Below are 22,157 nucleotides of genomic sequence, written 5' to 3' on the forward strand. Positions count from 1 at the left end.
CAAACTACAAGAAAGCAATGGATCCAAACTACAAGAAAGAAGATTCCAACTAAACATTAGGAAGAACTTCCTGACAGTAAGAGCTGTTCGACAGTGGAATTTGCTGCCAAGGAATGTGGTGGAGTCTCCTACTTTGGAGGTCTTTAAGCAGAGGCTTGACAATCATATGTCAGGAGTGCTCTGATGGTGTTTCCTGCTTGGCAGGGGGTTGGACTCGATGGCCCTTGTGGTCTCTTCCAACTCTACGATTCTATGATTCTATACACCAGCCATCTTCAAATATCTCAAGGGCTGTCCGTGGAAGATGGAGCAAGCTGGTTTTCTCCTGCTCTGGAGGGTAGGACTCGAACCCATGGCTTCAAGTGAAAGGAGATTCTGACTAAACATACAGAAAAGCTTTCTGACAGCAAGAGCTGTTTGACAGCGGAACAGTCTCCCTTGGGAGGCTGTGGACTCTCCTTCCTTGGAGGTTTCTAAGCAGAGGTTGGATGGCCATGTGTCCTGGATGCTCTAGCTGAGATTGCCGGGGTTGGACTAGACGGCCTTCAGAGGTCCCTCTATTACAATTCTATTAAATTCTCTACAATTCTATCCAGTCCACTTTTACATATAAAAAAAGATTTTGTAGTTAGGAAACTGATGAAATCACGCACAAAACAGTGTGGGATAATTTACTGATCAATGGGAATTTTTTATTATTTATTCGGTTTCCATCCTGCCCTACCTCCCGAAGGAGACATATAATCTATCTACACAAGTAAATCAGGATGGATTGCTCATTGTTGTATAAACTGCCTGCAAACAGATCGCGGTAGGCGTTCGACAAAAACGGGGGCATCGTGTAATTTCAGCATAAGCATCGTGCAACAAGTTAGGATAAATGATTGATAAAGAGGAGAGGGTTTCTGGAAGGGTACTTCATGCATAAAAATAGAATCATGCAAAGCCCGTCCCCAATGTCTCTACATGCAACAGATCCGTTTCGGACAGCCTCACATTGAGAAGGAAGATTTTAAGGGGATTTTAAGATGAGTTCTGGTGACTGCTCTCGGAATCCTGCCTGGCTATTGGGAGCCGTGATCAGGTGTGCATAAGGGCACATCTTTAAGACTAAGTGTCCAGCCACATTTCCGCTTGACCTGCATTTTTATTGCATTCTGTAGCAATTCATTTCCCCAGGTCCGGGAGATTTTCTCGATGCTCCGCAGCTGGGCTTTGCGAAACTCTGACCTTAATCTTATCGGATGCACAGGAAATCCAAAGAAAGGTTTTGCTGCTAAAGGAGCTTCAGTGCAACAGGCAAGATAGGGTTTTCTCAAGGCACAGTCATGGAGCAATGAGAAAAGCTCTCAGACCCGGGGAGGAATTACCGTATTTTTCACTCCATAAGACGAACCTGACAATAAGACGCACCTAGTTTTTAGAGGAGGAAAACAAGAAAAAAAATATTCAGAGTGAAACAGTGGATGTATGATTTTTGGGGTTCATTCTGTGACCACAGACATGTGATCTGATGGTGAACTTGGGGTGACCCAATGCAAAAATCCTGAAGATCCATGTGGATCCATGCTCTGTAACCACGTTTTTGCACCATTGCGGCCCCACGAAACAGTGGATGCGTGATTTTTTTTGGTGCAGGTTGTAGCCGTGGACATGCTATGTGATCTGATGGTGAATTTGGGGTGACCCAATGCAAAAACCCTGAAGATCCATGTGCTTTTACCTCCCTCCCCTCCCAGGCATCCTCCTTTATCTCTAGCCTCCCTTATCTCTCTCCCCGATGGCAAACAATCAGCGGCTTTGTTTCAACACCCACTTTCCTCTTTCAAAAAACAACAGCATGATCTGCTTTTTGCCCCTGGGCAATTCGGCTCCAGCGACCACGCATTCACTCCATAAGACATACAGACATTTCCCCTTACCTTTTAGGAAGAAAAAGGTGCGTCTTATGGAGCGAAAAATACGGTCACTAGAAAACAATATGATAAAAATACAAGTCATGTGAAAGTCTCGCTGCCTTTCCCTGGGGAAAACTGCTCTTTAGTCCTCAATCGGAGACAACAGCCATTTGGGTTTTCCGTGAATTGCTGTTTGTTCTGATTTAGAGCTAAAGAGCAGGTTTTCCCTGGGAAAGGAGTGGGGCAAGGGGGAAACTGCTTGGAACTGTGTTTTCTAAACATGGGGTGAGCCATGAAAGGCAGAATCAGAGACAATGAGCTGAGCAAAGGGCTGACTGGCACCCCCAAAATACGTAAGCACCAGCTCTCTGATTCTCTTTTCAGCCAGGAGGAGCAGGTTGGCCAGCATTTTTCACAGCGCAAAGCATTTTCGCCCCCCGTTTTCTTCACCCAATGAGAAGAGGAGTCTGCAATTGCAGGAGGAGAGAGAAACTGAGATAGCGAAGCCAAGCTGGGGCTTGATCAAGGAGTTGTTGTCATTTGCACACACACACACACACCCCCCAAGATCTTCTGCCTTTGCCTTCTGAATCACAGTCCAGGCCGGAGGAGGATGAAGAAGGAAGCAGCTGAGGTCCCCACCGTGATGTAGCTGATCTGCACGCTGGCTGCCCCATCGTGGTTGCAGAGATCCGTGTTGCAGCAGGTCACCGGGCGAGTCAAGCCAATCCCATCCACATCGGACGGAATGCACCTCGAAGAACAAGACCGTGTGACGGTTGAATCGCCCTGGAATGGGTACACTGCAAATGCAAGTGGCAAGACAGATCAGTCCCTGTCGTCCACCCCTCTTCGAAATCGACCACGGTGCAGCAGGGACACGGTCCTCTATGCCTCCCCTGTGCAGTTGTGAATTTTTGCACAACTGGGAAGTCGAGGCTGTGGATACCCTGCCAATTGGGTAAGGGAACAACGGGGTTCAGAATCTCCAAATCATGTATTGCAGGGGATCGGGGCCCTTCCAACTCTGCAGTGCTAGGATTGCCTGGGGAAAGACCTGGAGAGCTAACCCAACTCTTGCAGAGATAAGAAAGCACTTATTCAGATAGTGCACCAGAGAGGAGGTGGTTTGGAGGCTGGGTGTGGTGCTGTGGGTAAAACCTCAGCGCCTAGGACTTGCCGATCGCATGCTCGGCGGTTCAAATCCCCGCGGCGGGGTGCGCTCCCGTCGTTCGGTCCCAGCGCCTGCCAACCTAGCAGTTCGAAAGCACCTCCGGGTGCAAGTAGATACATAGGGACCGCTTACCAGCGGGAAGGTAAACGGTGTTCCATGTGCTGTGCTGGCTCGCCAGTTGCAGCTTTGTCACGCTGGCCACGTGACCCGGAAGTGTCTGCGGACAGCGCTGGCTCCCGGCCTATAGAGTGAGATGAGCGCACAACCCTAGAGTCTGGCAAGACTGGCCCGTACGGGCAGGGGTACCTTTACCTTTTTACCTTTTATGAGAAGCCCACCTGAGCACAGCAGCAACGCAGACCCCCACCCTCATTCCTCACAGCTGGTAATACTGGCTCCAATAGTCAAGGTAGGCCTTTGTGGCTAGTAGCTATTGATAAAATGCACCAGACAGATAATTCTAGGTCCACGATGTCCTTCCCTGTCAATAGACATGGTGGACCTAGAATCTTCTGGAACCTGTTTTTTGTTTCATAATTATTAACAGCAACGAGAGGTACGTGACTGTTACATCACAGCCCCCGGAGCGTTTTTCACATCTAGACCATTTATATAAGAAGAAAACTGGTGGATCTGGCCAAGATCTGCACCCACCCCCCAGTCCAGCACAGCTGAATGTTGGAAGATTCAGGGCAGATAAGAGAAGGTCATTCTGCACACAGCACAAACTATGGAACTCATTTCCACAGGAGGCAGTGATGGTCACCAAGCTAGATGACTTTAAAAAAGGATTCGGCAAATTCATGGAGGTTAAGGTAAAGGTAAGGGACCCCTGGACGGTTAAGTCCAGTCAAAGGCGACTATGGGGTTGTGGCGCTCATCTCACTTTCAGGCCAAGGGAGCCGGCGTTTGTCCACAGACAGCTTTCGGGGTCATGTAGCCAGCGTGACGAAACTGCTTCTGGCGCAATGGAACACGATGACGGAAACCAGAGCGCATGGAAAGACTGTTTACCTTCCCGCCGCAGCGGTACCTATTTATCTACTTGTACTGGTGTGCTTTTGAACTGCTAGGTTGGCAGAAGCTGGGGCAGAGCAACTGGAGCTCACTCCGTCACAGGGATTCGAACCACCAACCTTCCGATCGGCAAGCCCAAGAGGCTCAGTGGTTTAGACCACAGCGCCAACTGCATCATGGAGGAGAAGGTTGTTGATGACTACTAACCATGATGCCAATGTCCTGCCTTCACAGCTGGAGGCAGCAATGATTCTGAATACCCCTTGCTGGGAACTGCAGGAAGGTAGATTACTCATGTATGGCTCAGGGCCCTCGTATTTACAGGACCGCCTCTCCTGGTCTGCCCTGCAGAGGACCTTAAGGTCCACGAATAATCATAGTTTAGAGGTCCCAGGCCCTAAGGAAGTCAGATTATCCTCCACCAGGGCCAGGGCCTTCTCAGTGATGGCTCTGACCTGGTGGAATGCTTTGTCCCACGAGACCAGGGCCCTTTAGGATTTAACCTCCTTCCGTGGGTCCTGTAAGACAGAGCTATTCCGCCTCAATTTGAATTTAGCCTGATATTTTATTCCCCTTCCTTCCCCCCTCCCCTTTTTATGAAGATTACCCGCTCTGGGATCCCACAGCTAATTCTCCCCTGGTCTCCTCGCTGGCCCAAATAGGACTAATTTAGCCAGCTAGCCCTGGGGATCATCTAATGTTTATTGGGTGGATTCCCCCCCCCCCAATTGATTTTTTAATTCTGAATTTATTGTTATTCATGTTTTATATTGTTTTTTGTTGCATCAATTAAGTGTTTTAAATTTGTTGTTAGCCGCCCTGAGCCCGGTTTTCTGAACCGGGAAGGGCGGGGTATAAATAAAAAAATATTTATATTTATTTATGTGTTCGAATCCTGCTTACACGTTTCTCACGGGCAACTCCTCAGCCCCTGTGAAAACAAGGATGCTGGATTGAGTGAGCCATTGCCCTGGTCCATCAGACTCTTCTTATGTTTTTAGCCAAATGCCAACATGAGAACTCCACAAACAGGACTTGAGTTCAACCACGCTCTCCCGTTTGGGGATCCCAGCCCAGGTGTTCAGAGGCAGGCTCTCTCAGAGAGTGGAAGGAGAACGCAGCCAAGTCTCTCACCTTCTTCACGCGAGTACATGGTAGTCTTGCACATGGTCTCATTCTGCAAGCAGTTGTCCACCTTCATGCATTTTACAGCCGTTATCGGCTCCGGGCAAGAATAACACCGCAAAGCCTGGGCTGTAGGGGAAAGGGTGACAGAAAAATCTTTACTAACACGAGTTGCCCGCAGGTCTACTTTCTTGCTCAACGCTCAAACCTGTTTCCAATTTTGAAAAGCTGAGAGCCAGCTTAGAGGTCCCTTTAATTGTGCGGTTTTCTTCTATTTAAAGATAAGCCTTTGGGAAGGGGGTGCATGAGAACCAAGGTAAGACAAGGTAAAGGACCCCTGAACGGTTAAGTCCAGTCAAAGGCGACTATGGGGTTGCGGCGCTCATCTCGCTTTCAGGCCAAGGGAGCCGGCGTTTGTCCACAGACAGCTTTCCGGGGCATGTGGCCAACAGGACTAAAATACTTCTGGTGCAATGGGACGCCGTGACGGAAACTAGAGCGCATGGAAACATCATTTACCTTCCTGCCGAAGCGGTACTTATTTATCTACTTGCACTGGCGTGCTTTGGAACTGCTAGGTTGGCAGGAACTGGGACAGAGCAACGGGAGCTCAGCCCGTCGCAGGGATTCGAACCGCCAACCTTCTGATCGGCAAGCCCAAGAGGCTTGGTGGTTTAGACCACAGAACCACAGAGCATGAGGAGAAGATATTTAGTTCTTCCCTCTCCAGCCACGTTTCCAAGGAAGACTCCCAACTTCCACTTCTACCTGTGCTGTGTTTAGCCTTAGGGGAGGAAATTCCCATTGGAGCAGAAGTGAATGCCCATTTCAGGATATTAGGCAAAGAAGACATGGCAGTCAACGTAGGATGTTACCCTTTCCGAAAGACAAAATGAAAGACAAGAAGAAACGCTGGGTTTTGGGGTGTTACCAAAAAGAAAGAAAGAAACCTCCAAAGCTTACAAATTTATGTGCATTTTCAGCACTTCAACTCCTAACTTCATAGGAACATACGAACCTGCCTTACACAGTCAGGTTAGTGATGGTGTATCTAGTTCTGTATCATCAACAGGCCAGGAAAGGGGAACCTGCGGCTCTCTACCAGATCTGTGGGACTACAACTCCCATCATCCCTTGCTGGCCAGGCCTGATGGGAGCGTTCGCTACATAGCTGTCAACTGTCCCTTATTTGGCGGGAAACTCCCTTATCCCAGCGCCGTTTCCCGCTGCTGTCCCGGATTGATGATGTCCCTTAAATTTCCCGGGTTTCAAAGGAAGCAGCTCCTCTCCCTCCCTCCCTCCCTGCCGGCCAGGTGGTTTTCCTTGCTGCATCCCCTTTGCCGGGTTGCTGCGCTGTGGAAACCACCGCTTGAGGCTTCATTTGGCTGCTGGCTGAGCTTTCTGCCTTTGGCTTGGAGGGGCTCAGAAGTTGAACATACCTGTCCTGGGAAAACCCCTAATTTTGGCTGCTGATTCCTTATTTTTGAGGCTGCTGGTCCCTTATTTTCAAATCTGTAAGTTGACAGCTATGGTTCGCTAAAGAAATGCACGTTTTATGCACACCTGTTGCGTAAGATGCTCTTTTTGTGCATGCTTTTTGAGCACTGTACATGCACTGCAAAATCCAGAGAAATGCGTAACTTGACTTCAAGTTGCATTCTTGTCCACAAGCACATTTCGGAGCATTGGATTGGACCAAATGAATCCCTCCCTTGTTCTGAACACCAAGACCCCGTAAGGTGGACACAGATGAAACTTAGCTTAACTGGGGCCGGGTATGGTTTGGATATTGTTAAAAACACTTTCTTTTAGCATTCCGTAGAATCTAAAGGTAATTGCGGAGCGATCAGGTGTTTCTTGGCCACCTTAGTGAGGATTTCCAGCTGGCCAACTCTGTCCACAGCACCTGTGCAACCCAATGGTTCCTTGCAGATTTACGTAACAGCTGACACCCAGCAGAAAATCTGTGTGCCAAGCTCTGAATCAGATCCTTAGAGCTGCTTAGTTTGTGGTTTGTGTGGACAGCATTTTATTACTCTGCTGGTTTTTATTGTTCCGTAAGCTGCCTTGCACACTGGATGAATCGGAGGCTCCTAAGAACGTCAAAGGAAAAGGCTACCCAAATCTCACACAAAATGCAGCATAAAACAACTTAGTGCTAAGGAGGAGGGGGAAGTTGCATTTCAGTTCACATTTACAGACCCTCCTAGTGCCCCTATTTTCTGGAGACAGTCCCAGATTCACAGAGTTTCTGATTTGAGGCAAAAATTAAAAATAAAAAGAAAGGGCTGTATCTGAGTGGTAATGAGAGCATCTTCCTCAAATACAGAAGGGTCCCACGTTCAAAATCACCAATAGTCTGCTCTGCCTACTAAAACAATCTCAGCAGCGTAGATGCAATCTCCGTTCAGAGCAGCAGCAGCAGAAAGATATTGTCTGGCCTCTATGAAAACACTAAGGGATCTGCAGGGCCAGATCAAGACATTTTGCTGCCAGAGGTGAACCAGAAAAGGCTTTCCTCCTCTTAGCCGAGGGTTCCCATATTCCAAAAAGTGAATATCCAGACGCAAAAGTTGTTGTTGTTGTTGCCCAAAGTTGTTGAGCTTTTTTTGTTTTTTGCAAACTCACAATCAAAAGCCATTGAAGTTTTTGACCTATTTTTAAGAAAATGCACCAACATCTACACTTCTGACATTCCCCTAACCCAGAAATAATACCTCGGGTTAAGAACTTTGCTTCAGGATGAAAACAGAAATCGTGCAGCGGTGGCGCTGGGGCAGCAGCAGGAGGCCCCATTAGCTAAAGTGGTGCTTCAGGTTAAGAACAGTTTCAGGTTAAGAACAGACCTCCAGAACGAATTAAGTTCTTTTTTTTTTTTAAAGATATTTAAAGAAAAAAGACAAAAACAGAAAACAAGATACAAGAGATGGGAGGAGGAGGAGGTCATGGAAAGAAGGTAATGAAAGTGGAGAATTTGAAAATGATGGTTTTATTTTTTATTTTTATTTTTCTGTTTTCAGAACGAATTAAGTTCTTAACCCGAGGTACCACTGTATAGGATCGGTCTGCAAACCCTATTTAACTTAATGGGACTCTAAACCACTAAACAACAAAGTTCCAAGGGAATGCGGACTGACTCTTCTTCCAAGGAGAGCCCACTGCCTTGTGAGGGAGTCCGTTCCGCAACTCTTACCCTCAGAAAACTCTTCCTGGTGTTTAGTCTGAGTCTCCTTTCCTACGATTCGAAGTCATTGGTTCAGGTCCTGCCCTCCAGAACAAGAGAAAACAAGCTTTCTCCATCTTCCATGGGACAGCCCTTCAGATATTTGAAGATGGCTTTCCTAACACCTCTCGGTCTCCTCTTCTCCAGGGCTAAACATCCCTCAATTTAACTCTCAGCCAACTGAAACATCAAAAAATGGATCTGCGTAAATAAAAGGGGCCTTACCAAACTCAGCACACCAAAGAGTAGCCAGCAATGCAGTAAGAAACACCTTCATCCTGCTTCTTGAGCAATGCCTCACTATCTCAGCATTCCAGTTTTGCCGGTCGACAGTCCGGACAAAGGTAGAAGTTTGATTCTCTGCCTTTTACTCTCTCAGCAACGGTGGGTTGTTGTTGTTTTTTCCCCAACCTATCATGTCCCTCCTCTCTGAAATAATATTGTGCCGAAAAAAACAAGTTCCCTTTCAGTCTGGAGAGGATTAAGCTACCTGAAACCAAAAGCAAACACACCTGCCTGGTTTATTCTGCCCCACATCTGCTAGGAATTTGCTACCTAACTCGCCAGGGTTCTCTCTGAATTCCTGCTCCGCCTTGGTTTCTTTGCCTTTCGGTGATCCACACAGACATTTGTTTTATGCTTTGATCATCCCCCCCCCCCATTTTGCTTTCTTAATTTTAAGAAGAAAATAAGGGAATTTGGGGATATAATATGCAACGAACTCTCTTTTGTAAAAAAACTGGAGCATCACTGCCTCCAATTGTGGAGAAAGAAGATATAGTTATAGATTGGGGGACTTCCCCCCCAAACCCTAGAAATTAATAAATGGTAGGATTTTGACTAGCTGGGATATGGATGAATGTACAACCTGCAGAACTATGCCAAACAAGGAATCCCTAGGCTGGCTTCTGCAAACCAGCTAATCTGCTTTGTTTTGTTTTTTAAAATGATTTTTATTGATTTTCCAATAAAAACAGCCAATCAACATATCCGAATCATAATCCAATTAAAAATAATAAACTAAAAATTAAAAAAATGACCAATTATAGTCCAAATTGTAATTATTAATTTTTCTGGGTTCCCCAGTCTGGACCTTTCAAGCATATCTCCAAATCTTCATTCCTGCCTCTTCTCATTGTTTTCATATTATCCGCTTTCTGATCTTAACGCTTTAAAGTTCTCCGTCCCTGGCTCTGCAATTCTCAGTAATGGCAGAAATCATATATCCTTTTGTCTGTCGAATACAGCTTTATTTGTGTATATATAGTTTTTCAACTGTCTATTTGCCAGCACAGCTTTCCCTGACTCCATTCCAATCCAGGCTGTTGTCAAAGCTTTTCGTTTGAGATTTAATAACATAGTAGCTTCCACATTGTTAATAATAATAATAAATTTTTATTTATATCCCGCCCTCCCCAGCCGAAGCCGGGCTCAGGGCGGCTAACAACAATAAAATAATACAACATTCTAGAATCATTTCATTATAAAATTAATTCAAATCAAACCAAACTGATGGCAACCATTGGGCTAGAGTTCTGTGAAGATTGCCAAAGGAGGGGGTCAGACTGTGCCCTGGCCAAAGGCCTGGTGGAACAGCTCCGTCTTGCAGACCCTGCGGAAAGATGTCAAGTCCCGCACGGTCCTAGTCTCTTGTGACAGCGCGTTCCACCAGATTGGGGCCACGGCCAAAAAAGCCCTGGCTCTGGTTGAGGCCAGCCTAACCTCTCTGTGGCCTGGGACCTCCAAGATGTTTTTGTTTGAAGATCGTAAGGTCCTCCGTGGGACGTACCAGGAGAGGCGGTCCCGTAGGTACCAGGGTCCTAGGCCGTATAGGGCTTTAAATGTCAAAACAGCACCTTGAACCTGACCCTGTACTCCACCAGGAGCCAGTGCAGCTGGTAGAGCACTGGGTGAATGTGATCCCACAGCAAGGACCCCGTAAGGAGTCTCGCCGTGGCATTCTGCACCCGCTGGAGTTTCTGGGTCAGTCTCAAGGGCAGCCCCATGTAGAGCGAGTTACAATAATCCAGTCTGGAGGTGACCATCGCGTGGAGCACAGTGGCTAGGTCACGGAGAGAGAGGTAAGGAGCCAACTGCTTAGCTTGGCAGTGATGAAAAAATGCTGCCTTTGTTATAGCTGCAATCTGTGCCTCCCTGGAAAGGGAGGTTAAGTTATTACTGTAAATTGTTAAGCATACTGTTTGCAATAATGCAGTGAATATGAGCTGTATTCCACCAATATAAGTCATTTGGCGATCGATCAGCCTCTCAGAGACCACACAATCCCCCCCTCCGGGCCCTTGAGCGGGCTGCTAGACATCCATTCAGCCTTCTCTCTCGCTCATAATGAAAAACTTCTGCAAACAGCTGTGATATATGTTGTCCCAAATTGTTATCTCCAGTCATTGCAAAGTCAGCCAGCAAATATTCCCTGCTTCTCTCGAAAAGTGAGGAATTCTCATTTTTCCGTGCTGTGTCATATTAACAAGCTCAATCTTTGTTTCTTCTTTTATCTTTATCAATTCTTTCAAGTCTAAGTAAACCTGCACAGTTGAATGCTTAATTATAAATAAAAGTCCATCTGTACTCTTTAAAAAAAAAAGTTCCTTAATGAGGCTTGGCATTGAAAACCAATTGTAGATGGTAAGAAGAGAAAAAGGACATACCAAACACCTTCGTAATCCACACGCCATGATAAGAATCTCTTTGAAATCCGAGCTTAAACACCAGGAACTGTACAGTTCTGCAGGTTTTTGCTTAGTCTTCTTCGGTCCAGGCTGTGTCTGTTTATTGTCCAAATCCAATCATTTTATCAAACAGATATTTCCGGCTATGAGAATGACATCAGAGAGTGCCAGCCGTGTCGTGCTCTGGGACCCAGTGTCCTGCCGCTTGCACCTTGATGCAAGCTGACAATCTCGGACAATCTGCGGGTCTGCGAGACAGTCTTCCCCCACCCTGGGGAGTCTGCCAGGGCTAATTACCCCCATATCAGCCCTGAATTACCGGCATGGCTGGGATCCAATATTATGGGAGTCAGCCATTTCCCACCGCCAGAAACAGGAAGCCCCACCAGCTAATCTGTTGGTTGATGGGCCATCCAAGAGGAATCCTTTGGCCTGGGAGACAGAGGTTTCCAAGGTGAGGGGGTGTTTCTTTGAAGTGACAGGAAAAGAGTTTTTAGCAAGGTGTTCTGGGAAGGAGGAGGAGAAAGAGAGACTAAGGTCCATCTTGGGCAGGCTGGCTGAAGGCTGGCTGGGAGATATGCCTTTGACCCCAAGGACTGCACAAGCCCTTCTGGAAATGACCATGCTGTAAGATCTGGACTCCCTCCGTGCAACTGAAGGTGTAAATAGGGGAATAAATCATATTTCTTAAAGCTATGACGTCTCTGCCACATCTTCTGTTCTCCAAAAGAACACAGACCCTGGGTGAGTGCCTGGAACTCCCTTGGATATTGCAGAGTGTGGGGATAGCACCCGATTTTGTAACAATATTCATGGGGTTAGTTGATGGTCTAACTCAGTCTGCAGCAGTTTCCTATGTGCCTAAAATTCTTACTGGTTTCTTTGAGAGGTTTCCGTGAGCATCCTCAGCACTGCAAAAGCAAACACCAAGCACTCGCTTTCCCTTTTTGATGTTTCTCGTGAAAAAGTGACTTTGTTTTAAATAGCCCTCAGTGGTCCAACTCACTTCCAGTTGCCCTCATTTGCCTTCAGTCGTCGTCATGTAGCCAAATCGGATTAAATATGTGTACTGAAATGGGGGGGGCAGGGAGCCACACCATCAACCCAGGTATTTGAAATTCCACTACCTGCCTTTGAAGAAGGAATGGACACTACTAGGGTTGAAAAGTCAAGAGCATCCCAGATTCTGAGATTTCAGGGCCGAAACCTGAGAACTAGGGATGCCCCAGGCGATGGAGGTTAATTGGGAAAGGGGAGCAGAGGAGGGAAGATTTCAGAGTGCCTGTACTATAATTTGCTGCTGGTTCTTCTTGGAACGATAATTCATATGTGGTGGGGTTGCAAGGAAATAAAGAAGTTTTGGGGAATAATACATGAGGAACTTAAGAAAATGCTTTAAAAACCCTTGATAAAAATCCCGAAGCTTATCTGTTAGTGTTGATGGGCAAAGACATACCACATATGAAAAAAACAATCTTTTTATATGCAACAACAGCTGCCAGGGTAGTGATTGCTACTAAATGGAAATCTCAGGCCATACCAACAAAGGAAGAGTGGATTTGTAAATTAAGTGAGTATATAGAATTGGCGAAATTAACTTCAATTATAAGATATCTATCAAATCAAAAGTTAAGAATGGAGTGGAAGTATTTCGAAGATTATATGTAAAAATATTGTTCTAAAAATGACATGTTAACAGGCTTAGAATAAAAAATGTAAGCAATAACAAAACAAATAAAAAAAGAAAGAAAAACCAGAATTTAACAAAAACGATTTATTATAGAATGCAAGGGAATAAAGGTAGAAAGAAATATACAGAAGTCAAATTGCTGTAGAGGGTGGGTGATGTGTTTTGTATTTAAGTGTATAGTTATGCAACTGTTTTAGTTTAGATATTATATTTTATGTGAGGGAATCATTGGGAATTTTGGTTGTTATGTATATATGTTAAGTAAGTTTCAATAAAGATCTGTCTATCTATCTATCTATCTATCTATCTAATTTGCTGCTGGTTCTTGCCAGGCTTAAACTTGCAAGCTACATGCACAATCTTCTTGTTAACTGTTTTTATGGTTAAAGGCTGTCTCGCTCACCTGGATATTTAACCCTCCACTTGCCAGGAGGGAGCCAGGCAAAGATGGAGACTTCAGTTCTTGACACCAGGCAATAATTTGCTGCCAGCTCCTACCAGTCTGAAGCTTGAAAGCTTTGGGCACTATCTTCTTATTTATTTATTTTTTAAAAAGAAATACAACGTGTTCTCTTCTACCTGGGGATTCAAGCCCTCGTGCTGCTACCTGGGGGTGGTGAGGCAAACCTAGAGGCATCAAGTCAGCCCTGGAGGGGAGGTCTGGCAACCCTACTCTTTCGGGGTTGAAAAATATTTCCTTCTCTGGCTGAGACAGCCTAAATCTCCCATGCCTTTACTGAGAATTTTCAGAGATTTGACTTTCTTGTTCTGCAACTGCCAGAGGGCAGCTTTTTGTTGCACCGCGATCATGGTTTCATAACATTTAGCCTAAGGCTTTTATCCTGTGTACCCACGGTATGGGAATAGCGCCTTGCAGTGTAAAGCTACTTTCCTGCATCTCATGCCCAGCGATAGCTTCCTGGAATCCTGTTAGTGGGTACGACGAATCATTTTTACTGAGGTGATACGGAAAGATCAGAGTGGATCAGTGGCTTCCCAGTGCAAACAGAGCTTCAAATTTTGCAGAGGGATTTATTGATCCCTGGTTTATTTATTGAGATTTGATGCAAAGCTTTGTGCCATACACTTTGGCTGTTTTCGTTGCTCTTTCTATCGAAATTGTTCTTTATTTGTTTTTATTATTATTCATTTACTTAAATACTTATATTTTTGTGATACAGTGGCATAGATCAAAGTGGTTTACAACAGGATCAGATAAAATAAACTGCAGCAGTTCTGTAACAAAGAAGGTCATGCAGTTTAAGAGGAACGTTACAACCTGGGGCTAGCATTATAACCAGAGAAATTTACGCAATAATCCACAAGTCCATTCATAAGCACCAAGCCCGCCACCTCATAGACAATGTGGAATATCACAGAGAATCACAGAATTGCAGAGTTGGAAGGGACCCCAAGGGTCATCTAGTCCAACCCCCTGCAATGCAGGAATCATAACTGAAGCATCCCTGGCAAATGGTCATCCAACCTCTCTTTGAAAACCTCCAATGAAGGAGAGTCCACCACCTTCCAAGATTTCCAAGATTGTTCGTTCCACTGCCATTGAAGACCTCTTGCTGTCAGAAAGTTCTTCCTAATGTTGAGTTGGAACCTCCTTTCTTAGGATTTGAATCTGTTGGTTCAGGTCCTACCCTCTGGTACAGAAGAAGAAGAAGAAGAAGAAGAAGAAGAAGAAGAAGAAGAAGAAGAAGAAGAAGAAGAAGAAGAAGAAAAGTGCTCCATCTTCCATGTGACAGCCCTTCAGAGATTTGAAAATGGCTATCACGTCGCCTGGCTAAGCTGTCAGTGTTTGAAAAAGAAAAGGTTCTGACCTCCTTTTTACTCCTTTGCCTAGTCCTCAGACCTTAGTTGGCACAAAAGAGTCTTTTTGAAAGTGTATTTTTGCAGAGTATTGCTGCTTTTATTCTTAAAAAGTTTTCTTCTCCAACCACGACCGACAGCTTTTACACACACCAAACACAACCAGCTTTCTACCATCCAACCAACCCACACCCAACACTAACATTGACCACTCCATATATACAGGTACAATTTGGTGAAAGTTTGCATGAGTCATTGTAGGCCGCTGACTCATGCTGACTTACGGTAGTTCTTTTAGCATTACAGAAATAGTGGCCAATTTTTAGCCGTGACATAAGCATCCCCAATTCCCTCAACCATTCTTCATCAGGCTTGGTTTCCAGTCCCTTGACCATCTTGGTCACCTTCCCTGTGTGGGATGTGATACATAAGTAGCAGTCAAGTACAACATTCCTTGTTTTCCTATAGTGGACCTGCGGGGGAATGTTTGGTCCAGCCAGTCGAAAACTTCCTGTTTCCTCCTGGCTGGGATATACTTCCTTTGCATGTGACTAGTGGTGGGCGTGACCTTACCTGTCCAGGTAACAAAAGCACGAGGCATGTAGCTCCCTCTCTCTCTCTTTGACTTCCTCCATCATTGGAGCAGCTTTTTAGCTAGAGATGCTCTGTTGGCTTCTAACAGAGGACACTGAGATTATCTCCATATGGGATAGATCCACATTTATATCCTTTGTAACTAAGTCTGCCTTCAGGGATCCAAATGTGAACTGAATGTGAGTAAACTTCTTTTATATACTTTAAACAAGATTGTGGCGTGTTTATTCTTTTAAGAGGGATAAAAGGGAACTTACCAGGAACCTAATAGTTAGAGATTTACGCAAGCCTGCAACCAGTTATTCGCTGGGGAATGTGAAACTCTTCTAAGAAAAGGCACTTGCTAGTACAAGTTAGGAAGATATTAATTAAAAATATATCCTCTCCTGCCTCCCTGAACATTCCCACACCTTGCATGACTTCCAGCTTGTCAATATTTTTCTTAGACTGTGATGTCCACAAAACTCCAGGTGAGGTCTGACCAAGGCAGAATAGAGTAGTGCAATGGGTTCCCTTGACCTGGACACTGTACTTCTGTTGATGCAGGCTAGAATAGCATTCACTTTTTTTTGTTGCTGCATCACTCTGCTGACTCCTGTTCAGTTTGTGGTCTGCTAAGACCCATAGATCCTTTTCACCTGTGCTACTAGTAAGCCAGTGTGAGGACCTCTTTGATTTGGGCTTTGTTTTCTTGCAATGAAAATCCAGATATTAGTCCAAGACACCATCTAGGACACGGTCCGTGTCAACTGTTCTGAACACGAAGGGCCGGCCGGGCAAGTTTGGAAATGCCCCGGAAGTGGAAGCCTGGGAAGGCGCTCACATTTGCAAACCCGCGACGGAGCAGTTTGCCGCGTGAGTTGACGGCTAGGAAGATGAGAAGGGTCCAGCCCTGAGCCTCTTAAACAAGCCCAAGAGTGAGATGACCCCAGAGGAGCTGCAGAAGAGGGAGGAGGAAGAGTTCAACACGGGGCCCCTTTCTGTTCTCACCCAGTCTGTAAAAAACAATACTCGGGTGCTAATCAACTGTCGAAACAACAAGAAGCTGCTTGGCCGGGTCAAAGCCTTTGACAGGCACTGCAACATGGTGTTGGAAAACGTTAAGGAGATGTGGACAGAGGTGCCCAAGAGTGGGAAAGGCAAGAAGATATCGAAACCTGTCAACAAGGACCGCTACATCTCCAAGATGTTCCTGCGTGGAGATTCAGCCATTGTGGTGCTGAGGAACCCCCTAATCGCTGGCAAATAATAGGCTGTCAGCAGGCTGTAGGTGCTTGAGAGCCTAGTCCAGCAAAGAGCTGTCTTCTGGGTAAACAACCAAGAGGCCGTTATGGTGCGCTGATGGCTTTAGCCAATAGCATCTTCTTATCATTTACAAGTATTTTTGTCCTACGACTGCTCACTACCCCGATGAAGGAAAGTGCAAGGCTTCTTGCTATTCATAGAGCTGGCTGATGAATTTTCCAACCCCCAGTCACCTGGTTATGTTCATATATGTTGCCTGATGACCTTTTCTTTTGTAATAAACATTTTGTTAAAATTCTAAAAATAAAAAAAAAACCTGTTCTGAACACACCTTTCCACAGACAGGCAAATTCGCCCGCAGAGAGCTTTAGAAGGCCCACAGAAACAGCATCTCTGCTGTCATTTTCTTTTACCAACAGTGCAAACTGACGTGTGCGGTCAGGATATTTTTCTCATATTGAATTGCCCAGAACAATACGATAATGGTAAGACTTGGGCGGTTTCATGCAACTTACCTGAAACTGGCTGAACGGTGAATTCCTTTTTCATTCTTCTGCTTTGCATGCCTGTTGTTCTTTTCCTCTTCTGATTGACAGGAGCTTTACTCCTCTCGCTTGTGATTAAATACAATAAGCAAGGTGGAGACACCTGGGCAAAAAATGAACAATTCCCAGAGTTCCCTGTGATTGTAGAACCACTCCAAGAATGGTGCTTCCTTGAAGGGAATGGAAGTCCCCTAAGAACTCGGAACACCCTGAACAAACTACAGCTCCCAGAATTCTTTGGGGAAGCCATGACAGTTTAAAATGGTATCATGGTCCGGGCCAGATTGGGGTTTGATGTGGCCCTCAGCTACTGAAGGTAATGGGGCCCTTTATATGTCCAGCTGTCCTTTGTCAACAACAAATTGCCTTTTTTGTGTTGAATATATGCTATATGGTAATTTATGGACCTAAAAGGTATCTAAAGTCATTTGCACATGCAGAATGTAGGCACCCTATATATAGAAATAAGCAAACTAGTGATATTTTAGGGAGCAGGCCAGCAGGCGGGGCCCATTACTTATACCATATACCATTGTGCAAATTAATTGAAACAAAGCATGTTTTCTCTCTTACTTGTCATCCTGTACTCAAAAGAAACACGAAAAGTTGATCATTATGGTGTCAGCAACCTGCACTCAGTAGAAGGAATGATGCGCTCGCCACAATATATTGAGGTTATACGAAAGAGAGTTATTCCAGGGCTGGAAAAGAGGGATCCTGGCAGTACTGGGATATTGCAGCAGGACCTAGCCCTCTGTCACACATCGAAAGTGATGAAGAAATACATGCCAGAGCAGCAAATACAGGTACTTGATTGGCCAGGGAATTTCCCGGAGGTAAATCCCATTGATAATTTGTGATCTACTGTATATGCAAAAGTCACTATAGACTGTACGACTATGGAGAAGCTCATTCAGGCGCAGATTCAAGTGTGGTACAGGGATCCAAAAATCAACAGTGACTGTTCGAAACCACAGTGGTACCTCGGGTTACATACGCTTCAGGTTACAGACGTTTCAGGTTACAGACTCCACTAACGCGGAAATAGTACCTCGGGTTAAGAACTTTGCTTCAGGATGAGAACAGAAATTGTGCTCCGGCGGCGCGGCAGCAGCAGGAGGCCCCATTAGCTAAAGTGGTGCTTCAGGTTAAGAACAGTTTCAGGTTAAGAACGGACCTCCGGAACGAATTAAGCACTTAACCCAAGGTACCACCGTATTAATCCAATATGCGACAGCTAGACTGGTGACTGGGAGCGGCCGCCGGGACCACATAACACTGGTCCTGAGAGATCTGCATTGGCTCTCAGTACATTTCCGAGCACAATTTAAAGTGTTGGTGCTGACCTTTAAAGCCCTCAATGGCCTCGGTCCAGTATACCTGAAGGAGCGTCTCCACCCCCATCGTTCAGCCCGGACACTGAGGTCCAGCTCCGAGGGCCTTCTGGCAGTTCACTCATTGTGAGAAGTGAGGTTGCAGGGAACCAGGCAGAGGGCCTTCTCGGTGGTGGCGCCCACCCTGTGGAACGCCCTCCCTTCAGATGTGAAGGAAATCAGTAGCTATCTTATCTTTAAAAGACATCTGAAGGCACCCCTATTTAGGGAAGTTTTTAATATTTAATGCTGTATTGTTTTTAACACTTGATTGGGAGCCGCCCAGAGTGGCTGGGGAAACTCAGCCAGATGGGCGGGGTATAAATAAATTATTATTATTATTATTATTATTATTATTATTATTATTATTATTATTATTATTATTATTATTTCTGTAGCTGCAAGACCACTCAGAATTCAGAACTGGGAAGAAGCAAAAAGAAGGCCCTCAGATATATGTGACAAAAAGCTTTTATTAGCAGTTTCTGAAAAACTCACACATCATTTAAAAGTACAAAAAGGCGATGCTGGTTCCAGAAGAGTTTGCTGCAATTTTGTGGCCATTCATTTCCCGAATGTCCAGCGATCCCCACAAAGCTCAGGTACTGAGCCATTTAACTTTGGCTTGGGGGTGTTTATCATTTATCTCTCCTTTCTTCTGAATAACGATTAAAATCTCCCTGGAAGGGGTTCAGTCTTTTTATTACTCTTTCTTCTTTTGGCATCTTTGAAAGTTCTCAATATGAAAAGTTAAAAATAGAAAGTAGCCATGAGGTATCAGACATGACTTGATGGCCACAAGCGAACCCAAGCCTCCAAACTGTCCGCAGAAGTCCAGCTTTTGGTACATCAGTCTGCCACTGGTGGTACTAGACTTTACTCCCTGAAACAGAGTGTCCAGAACGCAACACAGCAATAATAATAAAAATATAAGGTACAGGGCCTTTTTGGTGGTGGGATTACTCTGTGCGCCTTGGCTAAAACTGGCCGCCGAGATAGACGACTGGCTTTCTGGGCAGGGGCTTCGCCTTAGTTCCGTTCTGCCCACCCGGGGTCTCAGTTCCTGGTCAAATCAAAGCTCTGATGACAACCAGCACCACCAGCATAAGCATGCCAAACCTTACATTCACTGTGCTGTTGCACCTGTCCTCTTGACAGCAGGTGAAAGTATACAGCGACGGCCAACTAACCTTGGCGATCAAGCAAGTGTTGGAGCAGCGTTGCTCCACAGCATAGCCGGCGGCAGAGGTTGTTTCTAAAAGGGAAAGGATGGGAAAGGGCCATGGTTAAAGGTAAAGGTAAAGGGACCCCTGACCATTAGGTCCAGTCGCGGACGACCCTGGGGTTGCGGTGCTCATCTCACTTTATTGGCCGAGGGAGCTGGCATACAGCTTCCGGGTCATGTGGCCAGCATGACTAAGCTGCTTCTGGCGAATCAGAGCAGCACACGGAAACACCGTTTACCTTCCCACCAGAGCAATACCTATTTATCTACTTGCATTGGCATGCTCTCGAACTGATAGGTTGGCAGGAGCATGGACCGAGCAAGGGGAGCTTACCCCGTCACGGGGATTCAAACCGCTGACCTTCTGATCGGCAAGTCCTAGGCTCTGTGGTTTAACCCACAGAAAGCTATAATTTTATTGTTTCATTGACTTTCGAGGAAAGGCAAGCAAAAGGCAACATAATAATGCACAACCTGGAGAAAGTGGAGAGAGACAGTTTTTCTCCCACTCTCCTAACCCTTGAATTCATGGGCATCCAGGGAAGATGAACGCTGGAAAACTAAGGACCAAATAAATAACATACTTTTTCATGCATCCATAGTTAAACTATGGAACTCACTTCCCCATGAAGCAGTGATGGCTACCAATTTAGATGGCTTTGAAAAAGAATTAGACAAATTCATGGAGGAGAGGGCTACTGATGGGTACTAGGCGCAATGGCTACACTCAGCCTCCCCATGCTTACCAGTGTAACGCGTGCAGAAGCGATCTGTTTCAGAACAGTTTACAACAGTGTCACAACCAGAATATTTCGTTACATTGCAGGTATAACATTCCAGGGAAGAAGCTGCAAGGAAGAAGCAACTTTTTAAAATAAAATAAAACAAAACACACACAGTAAAGATGGGGGAGAAATCTGTCTTTGCTAGGACTTTCAAATGAAACAGGCTAAGTACCAGAACAACCTACCGTATTTTTCGCTCCATAAGACGCACTTTCTTCTTCCTAAAAAGTAAGGGGAAATGTCTGCGTCTTATGGAGCGAATGCCTCCTTTCTTTTAGCAAATATTTTGTTACACCGGGGAAGTGGTAATTCTGCATTGATTTGTTTTGGATGTTGCATGTGATGCCAATAAAGGTTTTACAATACAATACGATGTCCATGGCTACAGCCTTCACCACAAAAATCACGTATCCACTGTTCCCTGGGGCTGCAATGGTGCAAAAATGTGATTACAAAGCACAGATCCACATGGATCCTCAGGATCTTTGCATTGGGTCACCCCAAATACACCATCAAATCACATGTCTGTGGCCATAGCATGAACCACAAGAATCATACATCCACTGTTTCATTCAAAATATTTTTTTTCTTGTTTTCCTCCTCTAAAAACTAGGTGTGTCTTATGATCAGGTGCGTCTTATGGAGCGAAAAATACAGTGACCAGGGATCCCCAGGTCTCTCCCCAGTAGGTCTCTTAAGAGGGCATCTGAGCAACCAACCATGGGTGGCTGGCTGCTGGGTCAAACCATGTCCTTGTGCTCCTTTCCAAGATGCCCACAAAAATCACAGAATTGTAGAGTTGGAAGGGAACCCCCAAGAATCATCTAGTCCAACCTCCTGCAATGCAGGAATCGGGGCCAAAGAATTCTGGACTGAGACCACATAACACCGGTCTTGAAAGACCTACACTGGCTCCCAGTACATTTCCAAGCACAATTCAAAGTGTTGGTGCTGACCTTTAAAGCCCTAAACGGCCTCAGTCCTGTATACCTGAAGGAGTGTCTCCACCCCCATCGTTCCGCCCAGACACTGAGGTCCAGCGCTGAGGGCCTTCTGGCAGTTCCCTCATTGCGAGAAGCCAAGTTACAGTGAACCAGACAGAGGGCCTTCTCGGTAGTGGCACCCACCCTGTGGAACGCCCTCCCACCAGATGTCAAGGAGATAAACAACTATCTGACTTTTAGAAGACTTCTGAATGCAGCCCTGTATCAGGAGGTTTTTAACATTTGAAATTATACTATGTTTTTATATGTGTTGTAAGTGACCCAGAGTGGTTGGGGAAACCCAGCCAGATGGGCGGGGTATAAATAATAAATTATTATTATTATTATTAATTATTGTTGTTGTTGTTGTTGTTGACAGCTTCTCCAACCTTAAAAACCTCCAATAATGGACAGTCCACTGCTTTCTGAGCTGGTCCATCCCCCTGTCGAATAGCTCTTACCCTCAGAAAGTTCTTCCCAATGCTTAGTTGCAATCTCCTTTCTTGTAATTTGAATCCATTGATTCAGGTCCTGCCCTCTGGAGCAGCAGAAAACAAGTTTGCTCCATCTTCCATGTGACAGCCCTTCAGATACTTGAAGTTTGCCATCCTTTCACCTCTCAGTCTTCTCCTCTCCAAGCTAAGGAGGCTGTTCCAGGAGCAAATGACCGTCATGTCAAAGACTCACCCGTTTTAGTCCACAAGATGGTGGTCAACAGTAGGACAGGAAGAGCCTTCATCATTTCGCTTCTCCCTCCGCCGCTAGGATGAAGCAG

At 45.5% G+C, this 22,157-nt stretch overlaps 1 protein-coding gene and 1 pseudogene across 3 annotated transcripts; one reads left to right on the top strand and one right to left on the bottom strand.

Annotated features, from left to right (window-relative positions):
- Window positions 1–667: 667 nt before the first annotated feature.
- LOC308593072 (ly6/PLAUR domain-containing protein 2-like) lies at window positions 668–17,192 on the bottom strand. Of its 2 annotated transcripts, none has more exons than XM_081205301.1 (3): window positions 16,987–17,192; window positions 5,224–5,343; window positions 668–2,701 (listed from the first exon to the last, which is right to left on the bottom strand). In XM_081205301.1, the coding sequence occupies exons 1-3, from the start codon at window positions 17,033–17,035 to the stop codon at window positions 2,490–2,492; spliced, it is 381 nt and encodes a 126-aa protein (XP_081061427.1). In that variant the 5' UTR covers window positions 17,036–17,192; the 3' UTR covers window positions 668–2,489. The 2 variants fall into 2 exon arrangements, with proteins under 2 accessions (XP_081061427.1, XP_081061426.1); XM_081205300.1 differs by lacking the exon at window positions 16,987–17,192 and adding an exon at window positions 8,663–8,965.
- Window positions 16,023–16,766, top strand: LOC308592631 (small nuclear ribonucleoprotein Sm D2 pseudogene; annotated as a pseudogene). The gene has a single exon. The product of its transcript is annotated as a small nuclear ribonucleoprotein Sm D2 pseudogene (transcript).
- Window positions 17,193–22,157: the final 4,965 nt, after the last annotated feature.

The sequence above is a fragment of the Podarcis bocagei genome (assembly GCF_964188305.1).
Source record: "Podarcis bocagei genome assembly, chromosome: 8".
NCBI lineage: Eukaryota > Metazoa > Chordata > Lepidosauria > Squamata > Lacertidae > Podarcis > Podarcis bocagei.

Coding starts and splice junctions, on each gene's coding strand:
- LOC308593072 (XM_081205300.1), bottom strand. CDS start 8,714: ATGAAGGTGTTTCTTACTGCATTGCTGGCTACTCTTTGGTGTGCTGAG. Junction 5,344..8,662: donor TCTTTGGTGTGCTGAGTTTG/GTAAGGCCCCTT, acceptor TTTCCCCTACAG/CCCAGGCTTTGCGGTGTTAT. Junction 2,702..5,223: donor CATGTACTCGCGTGAAGAAG/GTGAGAGACTTG, acceptor TTGCATTTGCAG/TGTACCCATTCCAGGGCGAT.